Raw genomic sequence first — 25,158 nt, forward strand, 5'->3', positions numbered from 1 at the left:
CCATTTGAACACTAGATGGAGCACCCTGTTCCCACATGGGAAGTAGATAAATGCAGTACTGGCTGGGTTATTGTACACAAGAGCAGAATCAGCCTGTGTGCAAAAGGCCTTTACGAAGGAGTTGGTACCATAACAGAGGAACCATTGTGACAGGAACATAAGAAGTAAGAGCAGGAGAAGGTCATTCGACCCCTCGAGCCTGCTTCACCATTCACTTAGATCATGGCTGATCACCTACCTCAACACCATTTTCCTGCACTATCCCCTTGACGTCTTTACTATCTAGAAATCTATCAATCACTGCCTTGAACATACTTAAAGACTGAGCCTCCACAGTCCTCTGAGATAGAGAATTCCAAAAATTTACCACCCCCTGAGTAAAGAAATGAATTCCTCCTCATCTCAGTCTTAAATGCCCTACCCCTTATCCTGAGACTCTATTCTTAATTCTAGACCCTATTTTTAGATATCATAAGGGATTGGGCAAGGGAGGAATTGGAGAATTTTTTGAAGGTTCTTATGACCTGTTCCTCTTCTTTCCCCCTTTCTCTTCTTGCCCGTTCCACCACCCTTGAACCTGACGCTGTCCTTTCCCATCTCGCTCTCTCCCCACCAGCTCCTCCCTCTACAACACACACACGCACACACTTTCCAATTATAAGCAGGATGTTATGACCTGGTAGATGATGCCGGCCAGGCGGACCAAATCCACAAGGGAAACTTGGTCGCGCTATCACAACGGTTTTGCAAATCATATTTATTACGAGATGTGTGCACTGAATTCAGAAGTAATAAGCCTGCCAAAACCTTTAGAGATTTTAAAAAATAAATTAAAATATTTATTAACAAAATAAAAGATTTCAAGCACATACATAAGACTACAATTACAACTCCTAAAATCCCTAATTAACCTGACCCCCAGTTACACTTTAAGGCACTGGTCCACAATAGATTTTAGAATTAAAACAAACTCAGCAATTTAACACAATTCCCTGGACAGTGGAATTCCAAATGGCTTTTCCCCAACCTCAGCTTCGTTAGCTAGCAGACTTATGCACAAATGCTGGAGGCTTCATTAAGGCTATTTCACACACTCCTGTTAGAGATCTTACAAGGTCTTCTGACACACAGCCTTTCATTCTCCTTTATATATGTTTCTCTCTTTTTAATATGTAAATTCTGTGAATTCTGTCTTTGAAACTGTGTCTTTCTCATAATATAAAAACTTTAATGTTGCCACTATATATTGTCAGTAACCTTTGGGAAAAATAAAAACATTCCTTAGCCTTGCTTATCTGGCTAGTTGTAAACGACGGATCCCTTTGAAATCTAAAAATGCAAATTCCCTTCACACCTTGCATGCTAAGCCAACATCCATGTTTACTCATTAGCATATCAAGCACTTAGCTTCTTTTGATGGAAAAACTCAGCAGGTCTGGCAGCATTGGCGGACCCTTTGACAGAAGGGTCATGAGGACTCGAAACATCAACTCTTTTCTTCTCCGCCGATGCTGCCAGACCTGCTGAGTTTTTCCAGGTAATTCTGTTTTTGTTTTGGATTTCCAGCATCTGCAGTTTTTTGTTTTTAGCTTCTTTTGATGATTTAAAGCTTGCAGTCTGCTTGACTACAAAATGTGATTAAATCACACACGCACAGCTATACTTACCCCCATAAACCTACTTCACAATAAACCAGAAAATTATCATGAAAAGAATGTTAGTTTCATGACGAGGATCCCTCTCAGATTTCAAACTAAGGGTGAACTGGCCAATATGTAAACTTTTTACTCCCTATCCTGGCAACTCACTGGTTCAGCACAAGAGTGTGAATTTCAGATTAATGGTTTGTTTGTATTGTCTAAGATGTGCCTCACAAGCTATTGTACAAAGTGGTCTGTGACAGGAGGGATGGCTCTCACTGTAATCTCCCCCTCTTATCCATGGTCTTTGCACAGCCCATGCCCTATGCAGTCTCAGTCACTTGCATGGCTGTGTCCTTCAACTCAATAGTTCCATTAAGTACAAAACAAAAACAGAATTACCTGGAAAAACTCAGCAGGTCTGGCAGCATCGGCGGAGAAGAAAAGAGTTGACGTTTCGAGTCCTCATGACTCTTCGATTCCATTAAGTGGCAGTCAGGTGTTGCCAAGAGGGTAAATGAGATCTGGTGAGCATGTCTTGACTTATTCTTTCAGCATAGAAAACAGATGTTTCCCTTTTTGTCACCATGATTTACAAACAGTTTCAATCCTGCCTCGCACTGACACGGATTAAAAATTTCTCTACCTCACTGTAGTACTGAGAGGGTGTTGCATTGTGAGATACTATCATTCGTGTCGGATGTTAGCCTGTGGCCCTGGTGCATGTTGAAATGCATGGTAAAGAATCAGGGCAAAATTGCCAGCCTACATTCCTTTCAACCAACCTCACCCTGAAAAGCCATTCACTTGTTACTGGATTCTTAGTGTGTGCAAAGTGACTGCACTTCAAAATATTATCCATTGGTTTGAAGCACTTTGCAGCATCCTGTGGCAAGATCTGGGACTATATCAGCACCAGGTCTTGTTTCATATCGCATCTCTAAACTAAGGCAGGAAGATTTTTTTTCACTTTCTACCTCCAGGGAAATAATATTTCTAGAGCTTTCCAAAAAATTATCAAATTGAGAAATCTTCTCCATCATGGTTCAGTCCCTTTTCTCCCCATGTCTCATGCACACTGCAGTTCATGGATAACACAACTCCCCTGTGTCTGTGGATAAGGTCTTAAAGCTGATTGCGAGTAGGTGTGAGAGGTGGCTGCAATGTTGGCCTTCACTGTTTCTGTGGAAAGAATCTGGCCTGGTGCTACAAACATTTGCAACACAAAAGGAAGCCATTCAGCCCCTGGTGTCACTGCTAACTGTTTGATTAATCTAAAACTGACCTCGCTGCCCATTCTCTCCCCATAGCCCTTCTTTTGCTTGAAATGCTTATCTACTCATCCTTAAACATTATTGGTTGTTGTCTCAACTGCTACCATCCTAAGGCAGCAGAGAACAGCACAATTCACCAGAGATCCCAGGTGTTATCTGACAGTCTGCAACTCCTGTAGAGCAGCAGTAGTCCCACCCTGTAACCTATGATGCACAAATCTGCCCACTCCCTGCACCACCCCCCCCAAAAAAACTACATGTCACAGATCCCTTTCTGGGACAGCAGGTGTCGGTGCTGAGCACTTTGCGCAGCCCATGCTGTTAATGGTGTCTGTAATCCCCTGCTGTTGATTTATTCATCACTGCTACTGATTGGGTTACCAACATTAATAAAACTGAGTGTAAGATCTATGCCGGCTCACTTCTGCAGCCACAGTACAACTTCATTCTTAATGAGTTTGCTGTCAAAGGACGAAAACATGCTGCACATACACATAGTCATGTGCACATGCTTGTACATTCATAGTCGCATGTGCACACTCACTCTCATACTTATTCATGTACATGCTCACTTTCGCACACACTTGTGCACACACATTCTCACTCTTACCTGCTCTTTCATACATGTGCACTCACATACCCATTCTTACATTCTTTCGTACACTCACACAATCCTGTTTTAAGACAGAGTTTAATAGTAAATTCAGACCCTAAGTTGTGGTTTTAAAAATCATATTCTTGTACTTATCAACATTTTAGGAATCTACGGTCAGCATCAGAGGCTCCCAGTGCAGTTACACCACAGGTTAATACAAACTAAAGCTCCCTCCACACTGTCCCTTCAAACACTTCCAAGATAGGTACAGCACAGGGGTGGATACAAAGGAAATCTCCCTTTCCCCCTCACCCAGGTTAGGGCAGCGTGAGCACTTGAGAGTGGTAGTGTTTGGGGGAAATCATTGGCAGCATCTGCATGCACTTGCTGCTGACATTTCCAGTATAAATTCTCCTTGAGTCTACGTTTATTAATGGAGACTGCCCATGTACCCTTGCCTTGCTGTAATTACATATGAACATAGGAATTAGGAGCAGGAGTAGACCACTCAGCCCCTCAAGCCTGCTCCGCCATTCAATAAGATTATGGCTGATTGTAACCTCAACCCCACAATCCTGCCAACCCCTGATAACCTTTCGCCCCCTTGTTAATCAAGAATCTATGTAGCTCTGCCTTAAGAATATTCAAAGACTCTGCTTCCACTACCCTCAGAGAAAAAAATTTCTCCTCGTCTCTGTCTTAAATGATCGACCCCTTATTTTTGAACAGTGACCCCTAGTTTTAGATTTTCCCACAGGAGGAAACATCCTCTCCACATCCACCCTGTCAAGATCCCTTAGGATCTTATATGTTTCAGTCAAGTCACCTCTCACTCTTCTAAATTCCAGAGGATACAAGCCCAACCTATCCAACTTTTCCTCATAAGACAACCCGCCATTCCTAGTATTAGTCTAGTAAACCTCTAAACTGCTTCTAATAAGTTTACACCATTCCTTAAATAAGGAGGCCAGTGCTGTGCACAATACTCCAGATGTGGTCTCACCAATGCCCTGTACAACTGAAGCGTAACCTCCCTACTCTTGTAATCAATTCCTTTCACAAAAAATTATAACATTCTATTAGCTTTCCTAATTACCTGCTGTACCTGCATACTAGCCTTTTATGATTCATGTACTAGGACATCCAGTTCCCTCTGAATCTCAGAGCTCTGCAATCTCTCACCATTTATGTAATAAGCTTTTTCATTCTTCTTGTCAAAATGAGCAATTTCACATTTGCCCACATTATACTTCATTTGCCAGATCTTTGCTCACTCACTTAACCTATCTATGTAGCCTCCCTATGTCCTCTTCACAATTTATTTTACTACTTATCTTTATGTCGTCAGCAAATTTAGCAACCATTCCTTTGGCCCTTCATCCAAGTCATTTATATAAATAGTAAAACGTTGAAGCCCCAGCATGGATCCCAGTGGCACACCATTCATCACATTCTGGCAACCAGAAAAAGACCCATTTTTGCCAACTCTCTGCTTCCTGTTAGCTAGCCAATCTTCTATCCATGCCAGTATGTTACCCCCTACACTGAGAGATTTTATTTTCTGCAGTAACCTTTGACATGGCACTTTATAAAATGCCTTCTGGAAATCTAAGTACAGTTCCCCTTTATCCACAACACGTGTGACTCCTTCAAAGAAGTCCAATAAATTGGTTAAACATGATTTCCCTTTCACAAAACCATGCTGACTGCCTGATTACCTTGAATTTATCTAAGGGCCCTGATATAGCATAATATTCCTTATGGCAGATGTTAGGCTTATTTGCCTGTAATTTCCTGCTTTCTGTCTCCCTTTTTGAATAAAGGAGTTACGTTTGCTATTTTCCAATCTAATGGAACCTTCCCTGAATCTAGGACATTTTGGAAAATTAAAACCAACGCATCAACTATCTCACTAGCCACTTCTTTCAAGACCTTAGGGTAAAGTTCATCTGGACTTGGGGATTTGCCCTGCAGCCCCAATGATTTGCTCAATACCATTTCCCCAGTGATTGTAATTTTCCCCAGTTCCTCCCCCTCTTCCATTTCCTGATTTACAGCTATTTCCAGGATGTTACTTTTGTCCTAGGCAGTGAAGACAAAGCAAAATACCTGTTTAATTCATCCGCCATCTCCCTGCTTTCCATTATCCATTCCCCAGGCACACTTTCTATAGGACCAAAGCTCACTTTGTTAACTCTTATTTAAATATCTATAGAAACTTTTACTATCCATCTATATATTCCTAGCTAGCTTTCTCTCGTCCTCTAATTTTTCTCTCCTTATTAATCTTTTTGTCCTTCTTTGCGTAATTATATGCTTTTTCTTTTAAGTTTGATACTGTCTTTAACATTTTTAGTTAACCATGGATGGTGGGCCTTCCCCTTGGAATTTTTCTTCCTCATTGGAATATATTTATTCTGTGTATTCTGAAATATCCCTTTAAATGTCTGCCACTGAACCTCTATTGACCTATCCCTTATCCTCTTTTGCCAGTTTACTTCAGCTAGCTGTGCTTTCATGCCCTCAGGATTACCCTTATTTAAGTTTAAAATACTAGTCTTGGATGCACTCGTTTCTCCCTCAAAATGAATGTAAAATTCAATTGTTATGATTGCTGCTACCTAAGGGTGCCTTCATTGACGTTATCAATTAAACCTATCCTGTTGCATAGTACCAAGCCTAGTATAGCCTGTTCTTTGTTTGGCTCCAGAACTAATAAACTATCCCGAAAACACTTGATGAACTCCTCATCTATGCTACCTTTGTCCATCTGATTTTTCCCGTCTTTCTGTAGATTAACATCCCACATGATTATTGCAGTACCTTTCCGACAAGCTCCCATTATTTCTTCTTTTAGACCCTGTCCTACCGTATAGGTCTGGTGTAGGCCTGTACACTACTCCCACAAGTGACTTCTTGCCATTATTATTTCTCATTTCAACCCAAACCACTTCTACATCCTGGTTTCCTGAACTTGAGTCATCCCTCTCTAATGTTCTAATACCATCATTAATTAACAGAGCCACCCCTCCACCATTTCCTAACTTCCTTTCCTTCCTAAATGTTACATACCCTTCAATATTCAGGTCCCAATCTATGTCATCCTGTAGCCATGTCTCTGTAATGGCTATCAGATCATACTTATTTATTTCCATTTACGCTATTAGTTCATCTGTTTTGTTTTGAATGCTACGTGCGTTTAGATACCAAGACTTTTGTTTTGTCCTTTTATTACTTTTGCAGCATCTATCCTTATCTGCTGATTTACTCTTAGATTTGTATTCTTTTTCCCTTCCTGTCATGGTCAGTTTATCATTTCCCTTATTAATATCTTTCCATCTTGCCTTGTCTCTACTCTTTGGTTTACCACATCCTTCCCAAATTTGATCCCTTGCCCCCACTATTCAGTTTAAAAACCCTCTGTACTTCCCTAGTTATGCAGCTTGCAAGGACACCAGCCCCAGCACGGTTCAGATGTATACTGTCCCAATGGTACAGATCCTACTTTCCCCAATACTGGTGCCAGTGCCTCACGAACTGGAACCCACTTCGTCCACACCAATCTTTGAGCCACACGTTCACATCTCCTATCTTATTTGTCCTCTGCCAATCTGCATGTGGTTCAGGTAATAATCCAGAAATTATTATCGTTAAGTTTCTGCTTAATTTGGTGTCTAGCTCCTCATACTGACAATGCAGACCCTCCTTCCTCATCCTGCTTATGTTGTTAGTACCCACATGCACCACAACCACTGGATCCTCCCCCTCCCACTGCAAGTTCCTCTCCTGCCCTGAGCAGATGTCCCGAACCCTGGCACCAGACAGGGACTCTTGCTCTTTGCTACAGAGAACAGTGTCAATCTTCCTCGCTATACTGCCTCCTACTACCACTACGTTCCTTTGTGCTCCCCCAACTTGAATGGCTTCCTATACCACCATGCCACGGTCAGTCTGCAGCCTCTGCTCTCATCCAAACAAGCTGAGAGAACCTCAAACCTATTGGATAATTGCAGAGGCTGACACTCCTGCATTCCTGCTACCAGTGCAGGCGCTGCAATATCACTACTGCTGCCAGAAAGCGTAATTGCAGCAAGATATGTTTACAGATGTAGTTCCCATTATGAATGTGGACATGAGGACAGGGTGCATGACTTTTAAATGAACTGCATCTGGACTGCTTACCTCGCTTTCTAACCCTGTTTTATCTGCAGGCTCCCAGTGTGCAAGGCCATGGGCCATCAACTAGTTGTTAGCCACCATTCAGCTGCCAAGAGCTCCAGATCTTTAGAAAGACTGGGAGGACACATTGTGGTTACAGGATCATACTTGCAGCTGTACCCAGCACCAAACCAGAATTGGTCACCTGGCTTCAGTTTCAAGCTGCAGCTGCCATGGGATTAGAATTTAGTTGCCTCATGGGTCTGTGGATGTCTCACCAGCTCACAAGAATCATATTGCTATAATTACTGGTGACTATGTGTCACGAGGTTAGGTATGAGTTGAAAGACCACGTTTTTTGATGAGTGTTGTTTCTTTCTGACAGAAAAAGAAGGAGGATGGTGAGAGCACTGTAAAGAGGAGGAAAGAGGGGTGGACTATGTTGACACCATCATTAGCATCTGCTGATAACTCCAATATGTCTTCAGGAAACCTGTCAGCAGATGGGGAGGAATCTTTCATCAGCGTGGACTCAGCGATGCCCAGCCCTTACAGTGAGGTAATACAGCACTAAACTGAGCCTCTTAATGCAGGAGCTGAGCATAGATCTGCAGAGGGACTTGAGATCAGGACAGTCACAGCTGCATGGATCTCTCTCACATTATTTGGATCTTGTTTTTTTTATTCATTCATGGGATGTGGGCTTTGCTGGCTGGGCCAGCATTTATTGCCCATCCCTAGCTGCCCCTGAGAAGGTGGTGGTGAGCTGCCTTCTTGAACCACTGCAGTCCTTGTGGTGTAGGTACACCCACAGTGCTGTTAGGGAGTTCCAGGACTTTGACCCAGTGACAGTGAAGGAACAGCGATATATTTCCAAGTCAGGATGGTGAGTGACTTGGAAGGCAACTTCCAGGTGGTGGTGTTCCCATCTGTCTGCTGCCCTTGTCCTTCTAGATGGTAGTGGTCGTGGGTTTGAAAGGTGCTGTCAAAGGAGCCTTGGTGAATTCCTGCAGTGCATCCTGTAGATGGTACACACTGCTGCTACAACGTGTCGGCGGTGGAGGGAGTAAATGTTTGTGGCTGTGGTGCCAATCAAACGGGATGCTGTGTCCTGGACGGTGTCAAGCTTCTTGAATGTTGTGGGAGTTGCACTCATCCTGGCAAGTGGGGAGTATTCCATCACACTCCTGTGACTTGTGCCTTGTAGATGATGGACAGGCTTTGGGGATTCAGGAGGTGGGTTACTCGTCGCACGATTCCTAACCTCTGACCTGCTCGTAGTCACATTTACGTGACTAGTCCAGTTCAGTTTCTGGCCAATGGTAACCCCTAGGATGTTGATAGTGGGGGATTCAGTGATGGTAATGCCATTGAACATCAAGGGGCGAAAGTTAGATATTCTCTTGTTGGAGATGGTCATTGCCTGACACTTGTGTGACGTGAATGTTACTTGCCACTTGTCATCCCAAGCCTGTATATTGTCCAGGTCTTGCTGCTTTTGGACATAGATTGCTTCAGTTTGCAGAGGTAATGGGACTGCAATGGGAAAATTGAGACAGGATGTCCTTTGGGGTTTGGGTCTGCTTTTAAAGCAGTCAGCAAGAAGACTGACAGACATGTTGGCCAGTGCTCTAAATCCAAAACAGTTCCTGGAGTAGACAGCACTTACTACTGTATGGGGATGGAAAGTCAATCCATATACAGCAATGGGGGTCACCTGTCACTACCAGCTGACACCAAACCTATCATCAGTCCTTTCCTGCACGCCCTCAGTGACTCGGCTGAGAGATGGTTCCCACCTTGCAGCAAAGTTGGATGGGGGTATTTGGGGAAGGAGAATATCTGGGGAAAAGTCTGTCTCTCCAAAAAACATAGTACGGTAAAGGAATACTTGAGGGGCAAAAAGCCCAGGATCAGTTAAATAAATGGCATATCAACAAAGGAATGTGCTTGGGATCATTTAGAGAAGTATCCTGGAGATCAGGCAGTCTGGAATCCTTTAAAGGAATAGGAAGAGACGTGAATGAAAGAAACAAAATAGATAGAAAGTATTAAGGAGGGAGGGGAATTTAGCACTTCAGAAGTTGATGTGATAATTCATCTTGTGTCTGTGACCCGTACCCTGGTTCTGGTCCCCTGACTCCAATTAATTTTATCACTTTGGGGCAAAGTGAAGCTGTTAGCACAGGAGTTTCACTGGATAGGTAACTGGAGAGCCCAAATAAAACATGTGCACAGTGTGTAGTTAGTACACTGTGCAATCAGCGTTTATTGCTAAAGGCTTAGAAAATGGGACTGTTTCACCAAAAGTTGATGTGGTTCATGCTTTCCCTGTATTGGAAATAGACGGGATCTTCTTTATCAAAAAGGTGTTTTGCACTGAGATTTTGTTATTGAAGATTGGGAAATTAGTCCAGCTTCATGTGATAATTAGATGTGGTTTTGATCCTCTCTCTCTCTCTCTCGCATGCACGAACATACACTTCAAAATACAGGCAGAATATCCTACTGCTGTTTGACCCATGTCACTGCCCAGTGTAAATGGGAGCTCATACACAGGGACCAAAGATACAGGGGATGAATTGTCAGTTGCATGCAGTGGTTTATTGGGATTTAATGATGTGCAGTGCACAGCTCCAAAAGCATGCAAGCTCTTGATATAACCTGTACCCTCTGTCCCCATAGATTTCCATGAGCAGTGAGCAGCACACCGGATCTATTGCACCTGATGAAAGCAGCAGTGACCTTGTGATCGTGGACGACCCAACATCAGCATCGCAATCAAGAGCGACCAATTCCCCAGTCTCCATTGCAGGCTCAACTTCAGACCATGTGAATGGTATGACATACAGGAAGCTCCTGGTGCGTCGTGTAACCCATCCTTTGCACCAAATGTGTTGCTGGGAACATAGTTGATTACTTTGTAACCTTGGATTAAAGTCGGATGTCGTTGCGTGACTTTGAGTCACCCGGGGCAGTGATCGTCACCCGTACTGTTTAATTGTCTAGTTTCCTGTTTGTTTTGTTGTACCACTCAAGCTTGTGATTATAAATAGAATTAGCAGCTGGGGATTAGTGGGAGGCAGGAGAACAATTCAGCTGTGATATCAGTCCAAAGTGTCGATTTGTAATCTTCCCCTCAGCACTTGGTGAATTGTTTTTTCATATCCTGCTAGTAATTCTATATATGTGTCTGCATGTGTGTATGCCTATATATTTGCATGTTTGTGTGACTTTACATCTGTCCACGGGCGTATATCTGCATGTGCGTTTGTATGTTTATATCTGCGCTTGTCTGTCTTTTTTTATTCATTCATGGGATGTGGACATCGCTGGCAAGGCCAACATTAATTGCCCTAGAGAAGGTGGTGGCGAGCCACCTTCTTGAACCACTGTAATGTAGGTACACCCACAGTGCTGTTAGATAGGCAGTTCTAGGATTTTGACCCAGTGATGATACCGGTGTCTCAGTTGATTTGGACTGGTTTTATTATTCTTAGACTTTTTCTTGGCATTTAGATAAAATTGAGTGGCTTGCTAGGTTATTTGAAGGCAGTTAAGCATCAACCACGGTGCTGTAGATCAGGAATCAAATAAAGGACAGACCACGTAAGCACTGCAATTTTCCTTCCCTAAAGGACATTAATGTCTGTATATTTATGTATATATATTTCTATACCTGTCTTTGTGTGTGTGTCTGTCTCCATGTGTGTACACGTACATATCTGTATTGTGCACGTGTATATTTTTCACTGTGCTTCCCAAATTCCACCCTCTTTCAACAAATTGAACAATCTGTGGTCGCTGTCAGTCCCACCATGGAGTTTGCTTTTATGAACTGAGAAACTTCATGTTAGCCAGATGTATTGGTTACTTTTTAGTTTTTAATCCTTTCATTTGCTGGCATTCACTTCCCAAATTTCTACCACATGTGCTCCATGCCGTTTTTTACCTTTAGCTTTATTTCTGTCATTGTCACCTCAATGGATATTGTGTTTTCGGATGCTGATTGGAGTATAAATGCCCCAAGGCCATACAGTAGTCTCTTAGAAACCATCAGAGATACAGGGTAATGGAGGGCATTGCTGGCGGGGCCGTTCTGTCATTTTAGCTATGGGTGGGCTGAGACATTGATTAGTCTGTGCGATCCAGAAGCATCTTTTTACCCTCAACAACCCTCCCCTACTGGGGCAATTCTCAGCCAGAAGCCATACTCATATTGGGTGAGTATGTAGTGGGGAAAATACGAAAGGTGAAAAATTGAACAGGCTATATTCAGTGCAGTACGGAGGGGGCTGATGTTGTTCATAAAACAGAGACATACACCATTTTTCTCCCTTCTCCTCTGGAGATTGATTGGGCAGCCATTGTATCTGTGGCTTCATGCACCTTGTAGCAGGCTTTGGACCCTAGCTGACAACTCTTAAGGTGGGCACGTGTCAGAGTGAGTATAGTGGTAGAATAGGCACCATGTTAGAATTGTGGACTGAATTTCTGCCTTTTATATCCTGGGTGATGATGCATGAATCTCCTTATTTTGCAGGTGTTTCGCAAGACAAGTCTGGTATTAACATGGGCCCTTCAGGGAGGGGCAGGGGCCGTCCAAAAGGATCTGGAAGTACATCAAAAGGTTCAGGGAAAAATCGAGGGCGCAAGTCCACTGCTGGCAGTGCTGCAGCGATGGCGGGAGCCAGGGCAGGTGCAGCAGCAGCTTCAGCTGCTGCATACGCTGCATACGGGTACAATGTGTCCAAAGGTAAGGAACAGGTTGAATACCTGATGGAAGCGCTCTACAGAACAGTGGTAGCATTTGTCAGCCTTGGAACAGTGGTAACGCTCTCTCCCATTAATGACTCTAAATGCAGTGTCAACCTTGGCACACTTGTAGTGCGCTCACCTCTAAGATAGCTTCAAGTGGAGGTCGTTGCTATCACTAACACGGGGTGTATGCAATTTTCATACTATGTTCAATTCAACTTTGGTTTCTTGCTAAAATCAGTTTGAAATTCACGTTTTTGTTCAGCCATTCAGATGGCATTTTATTGAGAAGTTGGACATGATCACATCATGAATGATGAGCCTTTCATAATATGGATAACAAGATCAGGTTTCCTAGCAGCACCCTGGATGCAGGAAGCTTGAAATCTGTGATAGATTAATTAAAGCAGGACTTTATTAACGATGATGATGATGGTAATTTTGTTTAAAATTATATATTTTTGAATGCAGAGGGACAAAACAACTACTGGAGGAATAAAAAGCATGGGTGGTGGTGAACAATCAATTCCATCCTGCCTAATGGTTTTGTTTCTTTGCTTCTTGAAGCCAAACAAGCTGATTAATGAATCGTCAGTATCAAAAGTGTCAGACAGAATCAAGCTAGCCTATATACATGATAGATTAAAGTACTATTCATTAAATTCATTTGTTTTTCCCCTATGTTACTGAGGGTGAGGTTGAACACATTGGTTATTAATCAGTCAGAGTGTTTTATGGGACAGTATAGAGCAGGCTTGTCCAACGTTTACATGCTCGGGGTGGGGGGGGCCACATTTCAAAATCTTCTCACTAGAGGGGCGGATGAGCAAATTTCAGAAAGATGTTTAGCACAGCATTAAACATGAATTTTTTTAAAAACTAAGGAATGAAAAGAAACAACTTGCTGAGCAAAAAAAAATAGTAAATAAAGATGAGCATTAGAGTGTAATAGGGTTTGTGTGTGTGTGTCTCCAGCTCTCAATCTCAGGGTGCTGACTCATCACCCTCACGCACTGAGAGTGTGAATGAGTGTGCATGTTGGTGTGTAGGGGTGAAGGTGAATGAGAATCCTGATACTGGGATTGAGCCAGACTTATGCACACACACTGCCCCTACACACACATTCCCCTAATAGTTGCTCGCTCTCTCTTTGTCTCAATCTCTCTTTGTTACTCTCCGCCCGTCCTCGCGCCCCCTTTGCACACAGTTTCCAATCACGCAGTAAGAAGCCAGTGGCCTCCACTCCCTGGCTCGCTTTACAACCCACCCACAACTGCCTGCGAAGGGTCATACAGACTCGAAACATTAACTCCGTTTCTCTCTCCCTTTCAAACTTATCTGTTTTACTGGCATTTTGAAGACTGACTCTGGGGGGCATGGAAGGCCTCATTGGATGAGCCTGGTATAGAGGGACCTTTACTCTCTATCTAACCCATGCTGTAATTGCCCTGGGAATGCTTGATGGAACAAATAGAGGCAAATTTATGTGAGCTGTATTGTGTCTAACTTAAATGTATTTGATGCTGACAATCAATATGATACTCGTGCTAAATTGCCAGCACTAATATCCCTCATTATGGTGAGGGAATATTCAGAAAAATGATGAAGATTTGTAGTTTAATTGTGTTTATATTTTGGATTGTGTGGGTTGACTGTTCCCATATTTTCTCTTCAATCTCAAGGAATGGCAGGAAGTGGCCCTGGGCAGTCACCCCTCTCCCGGCCAACCAGTGCCGCCACCTTCGGAATGATGAGCACCTCACCCTTGAGCTCTCCTCACAGCCTGTCAAACAGTGTCCCAGGAACACCACAGACCCCGACGGACACCAGCACGCCTTCTCCGTCCCCCAGCAAGAAGGCCAGCAGAGGCCTGGTTCAGCCCCCAACTGTTGGGGGCCGGTAACCATGAACAGTACTGGTGTGGGTGGGGGGGAGGAATGACTACAGTGAATGGGTGGAGAGGGTAGGTGAATTGCAAGACTTTCGTGTTTAAGGGTTTAAGAGTTTGTTTAAAAAGCCTAATAAGTGAAATCATGGAGAAGCCTTTTCCCTCTTAATGATGTGTACATAATGTTTACCAGGAGAGCACAGAATCCTTGTTTGTTTCTTTTTGAATGTGCTATTTTTTTATAGATGAACTTGTAAATATGTACAAAAAAATAAGAAAAATCAAACAGAAACTGCTATCTTTTACTAACCCGACAGAGACTGGTGAGAATCCAGCCACGTGATGAATAGTAATTTTATGGAGAGATTGTATGTGTGTGAATTTTTACTAGTTTCCAGTGCTGAGAGGTAAACATTCTGAAGTCCTTGTGTTTTAATTTGCAGAGGCGGAAGCTATTTCCCCTTGAGAACAGAAGCAGCATTCAGCTTCCCGCACCCTCCTCCATACCTCCTCCTTCCTCATACCACTGTAACATTTGCATCAGTCAGCTGCTGGTGACTGCAAGTGGCACCTGCTCAATAGCTGTGCTGCCCCGGACTGGCCGGGAGAAGTCTCCAAGTGCAAGTCCGAGTCTGCTGAGTTTTGGCAGTCATTGCACATCAAGGCTTGTGAACTGCAGCATCCACTCCGTGTTCTCACTCCCATTAATGCTGGTTTAAAGACCCTGGGAATCAGTTAGTACTAAAAAGTAGAACTTACTGTTGGAAATTCTCAGTCGTCCTATCAGTCAATAGGAGGAAGAGGGCAGGTAATATCTCCTTTCTGTGAGATACTGACAGACCCACTGCGAATTTCCGGCTCTCTTTCAGACAAAATACAAAGCGTGCCATGTAGCAACCTCATTGAAAACTTCCAGCAGTGCCTTTGAGGCAGTGACTGGTCCAGGATTCACCTCGTGTAGCACTGGGTTATTGCTGTGTTACTGCAGGTAGCAGCAAACACCAATACATGGAGATCACAAGACAAAGGAAGGGGGATCTGCAATATCCATAGGAAACACTTAGGAACCCCTGTTTCCAGTACAGGTATTAGCAATACACAACATGACAACTGCTGGATATCTCGACCCCAAATTATAGGATATAATGATTCAGAAACACTCTGCATAGGATGGTAACTGTCTTGGTAAGCCTGAAATGTGAAGAGTTTTTGTAAAGTTTTAAGGAAACATTCCATGGCCAATGCAGTGCTGCTCCCTGACATTCCAACATGCTATATCATGGACTTGGATTGATTTCTGCAGTTCATCACACAAGTTCCCAATTTCTCCTGCATTGCCTTTAAGAGGAGGTGCTGAAAAGAGCCCAGATGTGTAGAAACAGTACTTTGCCACTCCATTATAGTTCCAGTTGTGTATAGACAGTGCTGTATCATTTCACTAAAGCTCCTTTGAAATGCTAGCACCAGTGCAGAGGGAATGGGCCCTGATTTCCTTTAGATCACTGCTGACTATGCAGGAGCTGTGTCCCTTTTTCAACTTTCTCTATTTTGATTATAGTTTGATATTTGGGAACTTTATTAATCTCAAGTTCCTTGCAGAACTAAAACTAGATAAACATGCTAGTCACTGCACTAGAATAGTGAGTGTGGTCTAACTACAAGACTCCACCCTCTTGCCCCACGTTGCCCCCTCTTGCCCCACGTTGCCCCCTCTTGCCCCACGTTGCCCCCTCTTGCCCCACGTTGCCCCCTCTTGCCCCACATTGCCCCCTCTCGCCCCATGTGGCCCCCCCCCCTCGCCCCACGTGGCCCCCCTTTCGCCCCACGTTGCCCCCCTCTCTACAACCCCGTCTCCCTCTCTCTCCTCTCTCAAACCCACATCACTCTCCACCCCTTGTGTCTCTTTACCCTCCTGTCACTCTCCACCCCCATCACACTCCCCTCCCCCACGCCTGTCTCTCACACCTCCTGTCCTATGTGTGTGTCTGTCTCTCCCCCTGCCCCACAGGTGTATGCATGCCTCTCTCTCCCTTCCCAAAATGTCCCTCTCTTTCCCCCACACCCATTATCTCTTCCCTGGTCTCCTTCTCCCCATATCCATCCCATCCTCTCTTGTACCTCTCTTGACCTCTACCATCTCTCTTCCTGCTCTCTCCCCATCTTCCCAGTCCAGTCTCAGCCGAGCCTCTATCTGATTTGAGGTGTGGGGTTTTGAGGCACAGAATTACCCTCCTGAGACCTTCCCTCTGTTTAAATATTCAGCTGGACCCCTGAGAGAGGCAGTTCACCGCCCATTGGAAAAACCAAAACTGAGCAAAAGAAGGGAAGAAAACAGAGGCTGTATTTTAAAATAAATAGTAAATGTATTGTAAACGAGTGGAAACAATGCAGTATTTTAAATAGCATAAACAGATTAAGTTCTTTTAATGGTCTGAATTATATCAAGGTTAAAATCCAGAGTTTTGTATCTGCAGTTATCATTGATCCTTAGTTGAACCTAGTGTCCTTTCCCTGTGCTGCAAGCCTTGGTGTTGCCTTACATCTCTGATTCACTGGCTGGTTAGTTTTTCCATCCAGTGGAATGGATCTGTTGAAAGATTCCATGTATAATTTAGGAGACATCGTTCTGCTTGTATGGGCAGCTCTGTGAGACATTGTGTGAACTGCCTCTCCCGCCCCCACCCCACACCAGGCCCCCCAGACAAATGCAACAGATTTCCGTTCACTAACTAACCTGCTGAATAAACTGACTTGCAGCAGTGCTGCAGTTTGATTATCTAAATCCTGGATAGCCACGTTAATTAGAACATCCAGGGTTAAGGTGACGGTGTAATACTTGAATCACATCCTTTTATACTACTTGCTTGCAGGTTGCACTTAACTTGTCAGTGCATTCTTCTACTGGCTATGTACCCTTGCAGATGTGTCAAGCACTGAGCCACGACTCTTAAGACCCAAAGTAGGCAGGATCTGCACCTACATGGGTATGCGAGCATCTTCCTTTGGCCAGTATAGAATGATGCCTGTTGCAGACAGTGTTGAGGTGGTCGAGATCTTGCTGGGATCTTCAGGTCCTGTTTCAAGTTGATGCACTCTGCTCCTTGTGGTCAGGGCACATATTACATTATTACATGTCTTTATTTTTAGAGATTGAGTGACAGTTTCAGATTCATTACCCAGTTTGACACGTGGCAAAAATTGTAAACTGAGCACCCTGGGGCCTTATTTTAAATTCAGTACTGGGCTACGCTAGGAGCTTGACTTGCATTTCAGGGTGTACAATGGAAAAGGTTTGAGGAGGATGCATGGAGGAGGAGGCCTGTGTGGTTAATTGTACAATGTATGCAATACCAGTTCACTGAATCAGTTTCTTCCCCCACCCTCCCCTGACAGTGCGGGCTGGTTAACTGATTTATTTTATTGCAACGCCATAACTCAATGCACAATCAGTTAATGAAATCAGTCACAATTTGTGTTCAACCCTAGCAAAAATGATTCAGGTACAAGCAGTACAGTATCAGAATAAAATCAAAGTCTCTAAAGAGCTGCCGGTGTTTGTGTTTCTTCATGTAAGCTTAATTGTGAAGTAATGATCTATAACAGTTCTTGCAATGGCCCACATTAGCAAAGGAAGCCTGTAACTGGACTATACAGACCATGACTGCCCCAGATTTGATCTTTTGCCAATGCACAGTTAACTGCGTTCAGCTGGATAACAGGATGGGATGCAACAATTGGACAATGTGCACTGGGCTAAAGTCAGGGTTTTCACCCTACAAGCAAAATGCTGTAGATGCTGGGAAAATTCAGCAGGTCCAGCAGCAATTGTAAGGAAAAGCAGAGTTAATGTTCAGGTTGATAACCTTTCATCAGAATTGAAGAGAGATAGAAATGTAAGAGTTTTTAAACCAGTAGGAGGAGGAGAGGGGCAGGATGAAAAAAGGTCTATGATAAGATGGAGGCCAGGAAAGATTAAATAACAAAAGGTTTCATGATGCAACAGCCAAAGAGAGTGGTAATGGATATAGTAAAGAAAAAAAGATTGTGTCCAAATGAGGTATGAATGGTTACTTAAGAACCATCTGAATGCAACATGAAGGGATTAAAAAAAAAGATACAAGACAGGACCAACCCAGCAAATGGAAAGATAAAAGCAAAATACTGCAGATGCTGGAAATATGAAATAAAAACATAAAATGCTGGAAAAACTCAGCAGGCCTGACCGCATCTGTGGAGAGAGAAACAGTTAACATTTCAAGTCTGCACAACTCTTCAGAACTGAAGAGAAGTAGTAATGTGATGGAATTTAAGGGGGGGGAGCAGGATAGAAGGTCAGCGATGGGTGGGGGCGAAGGAGAGATTGACAAAGATGCCTTGGACACAAGAAAAAGGGAGTGTTAATGGTAGTGATGAATACTAAAAGAGATGCTGATAGTGGCATAAAGGTAAGGTAGCAGAATGTGTTTATAGCAAAACAAGGGCTGAGTTTTTCCAGGATTTTCTGTTTTTATTCCAGCAAAACGAATAACAAGAGAAGAAGAAAAACAAGATGGAAGCAGAGGTTATAATCCGAGGTTATTGAACTCAATGTTGAGCCCAGAAGGGCTGAGTCAAAAGATAAGGTATTGTTCCTTGAGTTTGTATTGGGCTTCACTGGAACACTAGCAGACCATGGACAGAAAGGTCAGTATGGGAGTAAGGTGGAGAATTAAAATGACAAGCAACCGGAAGCTTGGAGTCATGCTTGTGGGCTGAACAGAGGGCTGCTGTAAAGCAATCCCCAATCTGTGTTTGGTCTCCCCAGTATAGAGAAGACCACATCGTGAGCAGCGAATACAGCATACTAAATTGAAAGAAGTGCAAGTAAATTGCTATTTCACTTGTAGGAAGGGAGGAGGCGAAAAGACAGGTGCTGCGTCTCCTACACTTGCATGGAAAGGTCCCGTAGGGGAGTAGGTGTTGGGCGTGACTGAGTAGTGGACAAATGTGTCACGGAGGGAACAGTCCCTACGGAATGCTAAAAGGAGAGGGCAGTGAAGGATGTGTTTGGTGGTTGCATCAAGCTGGAGCTGTCAGAAATGGCGAAGGATGAACTGTTGAATACTGGTGGGTTGGAAGGTGAGAACAAGGGGAACACTAACTTGGCTCTGGGAGGGAGAGGAAGAGGTGAGACCAAAAGTGTGTGAGATGGATCACACACAATGGGCCCTGTCCACCAGGCTGGTTGGGAATCATTGGTTGAGGAAAAAGGAACCCATGCTGGGTGCGCAGGTGAAGAAAATTGCATCATCAGAATGGATGCGACAGAGAAACTGAGAGAATGGAATGGAGGCCTAACAGGAAGCAGGGTGTGAGGCAGTGTGGTTGAGATAGCTGTGGGAGCTGTTTGTAATGAACATTAGTAGATAGCCGATCTCCAGAAATGGAGATGAGAAGTCGAGGAAGAGATATATCCTAGATGGACCAGGTAAGGGAAGGGTGGAAATTGGAAACAAAGTCAATGACATTTTCCAGTTCATTGTGAGAACAGGAGGCAACACCAATGCAATCATCAATGTAGCAGAGAACGAATATAGAGGGGGCCAGTTTAGGACTGGAATAATGAATGTTCCACATACCCCACAAACCTGATCACTCAATGAGCCTCTGCTTGGAAAGAAACAAAAGTTTTCCCATTGCTATAGTGTCTTTCAAGACCATTGGCCATTCCAAAATGTTTTACAGCCAATAAATTACATCTTGAAGTGCAGTCACTGTTGTAATGTTGCAAAGCTGCCAGCAGGTGGGTACTAGATGAGGACTGAATCCAGCTCATTTATGTTGCCTCCACATTTTAACAGCCTCCCAATATTAATTTTGTAGACTCGCAGGTGAAGAATGGCCATTTGGCTGAAATACTGAAGAGGGTCTTATGCCCATGTTTCAGTAACTCACTAGGGCCACGGAGTACAATTTGGGAAATGTGAGGTCAAGTCTGCACCAATTATATATAATGTGAGCAAAGGAATTAGTCTAACATTTGTATACAATATGAGGGAAGGGACCTGTCTGTAACAGCTGTTTGTAATGTAAGAGATTGGATGTGTAACGTAAGAGATTGGATGAGTGTGTAACAGATGTTTATAATATAACAGAGGGCATATATCATGAAATAACTATGTAATATAAAGGGGCAAGTGTAGAAAAGAAGGCTGGTGGTTGATGTAATAGGGGTCTTTGAAATTATCGAAAGGTTTGATAGCGTGGATACAGAGGCAATGTGGCCTCTTCTGGGAAAGGGCATAACTAGAGGCCATTGATATAAGATGGTCATCAAGAAATACATTAGGGAACTCAAACGTATTCTTACTACTCGTTGACTGAATGTGTAACTTGCTATCTAGGGAGTGGTTGAAGCAAATAATGCAGATGCATTTAAGGGGAATTTAGCCAAGCTTTTGAAGGGGAAGAGAATTGATGGGGTGGTCATTTTCTGGATTGAATTTGTCCTATGTTTTGTGGACAAGGCATACCTGGGCATTTTTTCACTTTGTCAGGTAAATGTCAAGTGTTGCAGGTGAGTGTACAGGAACAGTTTGGCTAGAGGTGCTGCTAGTTCTGGAGCAAATTCTTCAGTACTACAGCTGGGTGTTATTCGGGCATAGTGTATACAGTGCACTATTTATTGATATCATGTAGAGTAAATTGAATTGGCTGAAGACTGGCATCTGTGATCAATGTACTCTCTAATTTTTTTTGGAGTGCGCAGGTGATTTATTTTAGTGTGTGGCCCCTTTAAAGTCTTTTGAGCTTGGAAGCAATTCAGAGAAGGTTTACAAAACTAATACATGGAATGGGTGGGTTGCCTTATGAAGAAAGGTTGGACAGACTAGGCCTGTATCCACTGGAGTTTAGAAGGGTAAGAGATGACTTGATTGAAACATATAAGTTCCTGAGAGGTCTTGACAGGATAGATGTGAAAAGGATGTTCCTCTTGTGGAAGAATCTAGAACTATGGGTCACTATTTAAAAATAAAGGGGCGCCCATTTAGGACAGAGATGAGGAGAAATTTTTTTCTGAGGGTGGTGAGTCTTTGGAACTCTTCCTCAAAAGGCACTGAAAGTTAGCATCATTGAATATTTTTACGGCAGAGCTTGGTGGATTCTTGATAAGCAAGTGGGTGAAAGGTTATCAGGCATGGGTGAGAATGTGGAGTTGAGGTTGCAATCAAATCAGCCATGATCTTATTGAATAGTGGAACAGGCTTGAGGGGCTGAGTGGTCTACCCCTGCTTCTAATTTGTATGTTCATAGAAGCTGGGCATTTTAGGATGAGGCCCAGATGGACCATCTATCCGCTCAGCACATCTGGCTGAGAATGGTTGCAAATGTTTTAGCCTTGTTTTTGAACTTGTGCTGGGTTCCCCCATCATTGGGAATGGGGATGTTCATGGAGCCCCCTCTTCCCACTAATTGTTTAGTTGTCCACCACCATCCAGGACTGGATGTGGCAGAACTGCAGAGCTTTGAAATAAAAACAGAAAATGCTGAAAATAGGCAGCAGTATCTGATAAAAGGTCACAGACCTGAAACTTTAACTCTATTTCTCTCTCCATAGATGCTACCAAACCCACTGAGTATTTCCAGCACTTTGTTTTTATTTTGGATTTCCAGTATCTGCAGTATTTTGCTATTGTTGCAAAGCTTTGATCTGATCTGTTGGTTATGGGATTGCTTAGGTCTCTCTATAGCATAACTGCAAAACGTTTGAGTTTTGATAGGTTTAAAGCAAGTCTTGTTTTGGGGGAAGGGAAGATCAACAAAAGCTGTTAGATTGTCATAAGAATCCAACTTGTTCACTTCCCTTAAAGGAAGGATATCCACCATCCTTACCCAGTCTGGCCCTATATGTGACTTAAGTGCTATGCCAATGACTCTTAATTGCCCTCTGAAGTGGCCATGCAAGGCACTCAGTAGTATTATAGAAATGGACAATAAACATTAGCTTTGTCAGTAACCACACATCCCAAGAATTAGCCTGATACGCAAGGTGTGGTTCCTCTTTTAAAGTTTCCTCACCCTTCCAATCACCTGTTGTTTGCTGAATGCAAATGCCCATCTGTTGTTTGTTGAATGAGTTATGCAATAATTTGGTTGTTTCTTACAAGTTTACAAGCGTAGCAGGAGGTGCCCATTTGCACGTATTCCTGTGCTTTCTCTCTGAAACTACCTACTTACCATAACTTCCAGGTGCCATTTCCCCATCCTTTCCCCTTTCAGCTCATCACTCTTGTGCCCTCAAAGTTCTCTCCCCTCAGTCCCAATTACCTGCTATCTGCAACAGTTCTTTGAAATGTTCTCTTTCAAATAGTTATCCCTTCCCCTTTAAAAGCTATTATACGTTCTGCTTTTCCCCATTGTTTCCAATCTCATCTTAAGTCTACGCCCTCCTGAAGTCAGCTACAATTCTATTCAAAGTTAATCGCAGTCCTATTTTGAGATATGCAAATTTCAACATTGTGACGCTATACTCAATGCATGACACTAGCATAAATTTTGATCCCAAACAAAAACTAAAATTGCTGGAAAAACTCAGCAGGCCTGATAGCATCTGTGGAGAGAAAGACAGAATTAACGTTTCGAGTCCGTATGACTCTTTTTCAGAACTAAAGAGAAGTAGAAATGTGATGAAATATATACTGTTTAAGGGGGTGGTGGGACAGATGAAGCTGAATAGAAGGCCAGTGATAGGGGGGTGGCAAAGGAGAGATTGCAAAAGATGTCATAAACAAAAGGTCAAAGGGGTGTTGATGGTGGTGATAGTGGCTAAAGGAGATGCTAATGGTGCAATTAAGAGTAGAAAGCAGGATGAGCAAGTGACAGATGGCCCTGGTGGGAGAGGGGATGGTATGGGAGAAAAGATCAAAATAGGCTAAAAGGTGGGGATAAAACAATTAATGGAAATAAATTTAAATAATATAAATAGGTGGGGGAAAAAATGTATGTATAAAAATTTTAAAAATATTTGAAAAAAGGGGTGAGGATGGAGGAGAGAGTTCATGATCTAAAGTTGTTGAACTCAATGTTAAGTCCGGAAGGCTGTAAAGTGCCTAATTGAAAGGTGAGGTGCTGTTCCTCCAGTTTGCGTTGAGCTTCACTGGAACATTGCAGCAGGCCAAGGACGGACATGTGGGCATGAGAGCAGGGTGGTGTGTTGAAATGGCAAGCGACCAGAAGGTCTGGGTCATGCTTGCAGACAGACCAAAGGTGTTCCGAAAAGCGGTCACCCAGTCTGTGTTTGGTTTCTCCAATGTAGAGGAGACCGCATTAGGAGCAGCGAATGCAGTAGACTAAATTGAGGGAAGCGCGAGTGAAATGCTGCTTCACTTGAAAGGAGTGTTTGGGCCCTTGGATGGTGAGGAGGGGGGAAGTAAAGGGGCAGGTGTTGCACCTTCTGCGATTGCATGCGAAGGTGTCACAGGACAGGGTTGAGGTGTAGGGGGTGATGGAGGAGTGGACCAGGGTGTCCCAGAGGGAACGGTCCCTTCAGAATGCCGACAGGGGGGCTTGAAGGGAAGATGTGTTTGGTGGTGGCATCATGCTGGAGTTGGCAGAAATAGCGGAGGATGATCCTTTGAATGCAGAGGCTAGTGGGGTGAAAAATGAGGACAAGGGGGATCCTATCATGGTCCTGGGAGGGAGAGGAAGGTGTGAGGGCAGATGTATGGGAGATGGGCCGGGCACAGTTGAGGGCCCTGTCAACCACCGTGGGTGGGAAACCTCAGCTAAGGAAGAAGGAAGACATGTCAGAAGCACTGTTTTGGAAAGTGGCATCATCGGAACAGATGCAATGGAGGCGAAGGAACTGAGAGAATGGGATGGAGTCTTTACAGGAAGCAGGGTGTGAGGAGCTGTAGTCGAGGTAGCTGTGGGAGTTGATGGGCTTGCAATTAATATTGGTGGACAGTCTATCACCAGAAATTAAGACAGAGAGGTCAAGGAAGGGAAGGGAAGTGTCAGTGACGGACCATGTGAAAGTGATGGAGGGGTGGAAATTGGAAACAAAATTAATAAATTTTTCCAGGTCCAGATGAGAGCATGAGGTGGCACCGAAACAGTCATCAATGTACTGGAGAAACAGTTGTGGGAGGGGGCCTGAGTAGGACTGGAACAAGGAATGTTCCACATACCCCATAAAAAGACAGACATAACTGGGACCCATGTAGGTACCCATAGCCACACCTTTCATTGGAGGAAGTGAGACAAATTTAAGGAGAAATTGTTCAGTGAGAGAACAAGTTCAGTCAGACGGAGGAAACTGGTGGTGGATGGGGATTGTTCAGGCTTCTGTTCAAGGAAGAAGTGGAGAGCCCTTAGACCATCCTGGTGGGGGATGGAGGTGTAGAGGAATTGGACGTCCATGGTGAAGAGGAGGTGGTTGGGGCCAGGGAACTGGAAATTGAACTGGAACTGGGAACTGATCCCAACGCTAACCACTCGGAGATATGACCGATTACATGCCTCCAGTCTATAAAACGTTGCCATGACTTAATCACAACCATTTCAGTGCTTTAATTGACTACTGATTCATGCTGCCATGCTCCTTCAGTAGTGTGTGCCTTAATTTTATCAACAGGCCTCCTGTGCAACATTTGATTCAAATGTCTTTTAAAAATCCTTTTACACAAATAATCTAAATTTGTCAGATGTGACTTGCCTCATGAGACTGATATTAAGCTGACTGGTCTTGAGTTACCCGGTTTATCCCTCTCCCTTGTTACATGACAACCCTTCGGTCCTCTGGCACAACTTCAATATCCTGGGATATTGAATGTCTGTGATCAGAGCTTCTGCTATTTTCTCTCT

General features: G+C 43.6%; 1 protein-coding gene across 3 annotated transcripts in view; it reads left to right on the top strand.

The window, feature by feature from the left end:
• Positions 1-16,078, top strand: part of ino80 (INO80 complex ATPase subunit) — a 200,588-nt gene extending 184,510 nt beyond the window's left edge. For all 3 annotated transcript variants that reach the window (XM_041214654.1, XM_041214655.1, XM_041214656.1), the window contains 4 exons: positions 8,053-8,226; positions 10,353-10,506; positions 12,211-12,423; positions 14,108-16,078. In XM_041214654.1, the coding sequence (XP_041070588.1) occupies positions 8,053-8,226; positions 10,353-10,506; positions 12,211-12,423; positions 14,108-14,328 (762 nt within the window). In that variant the 3' untranslated portion in view covers positions 14,329-16,078. The remainder of the gene's footprint in view (positions 1-8,052; positions 8,227-10,352; positions 10,507-12,210; positions 12,424-14,107) is intronic.
• The last annotated feature ends 9,080 nt before the right edge of the window (positions 16,079-25,158 follow it).

The sequence above is a fragment of the Carcharodon carcharias genome, chromosome 20 (genome assembly GCF_017639515.1).
Source record: "Carcharodon carcharias isolate sCarCar2 chromosome 20, sCarCar2.pri, whole genome shotgun sequence".
Classification (NCBI taxonomy): domain Eukaryota; kingdom Metazoa; phylum Chordata; class Chondrichthyes; order Lamniformes; family Lamnidae; genus Carcharodon; species Carcharodon carcharias.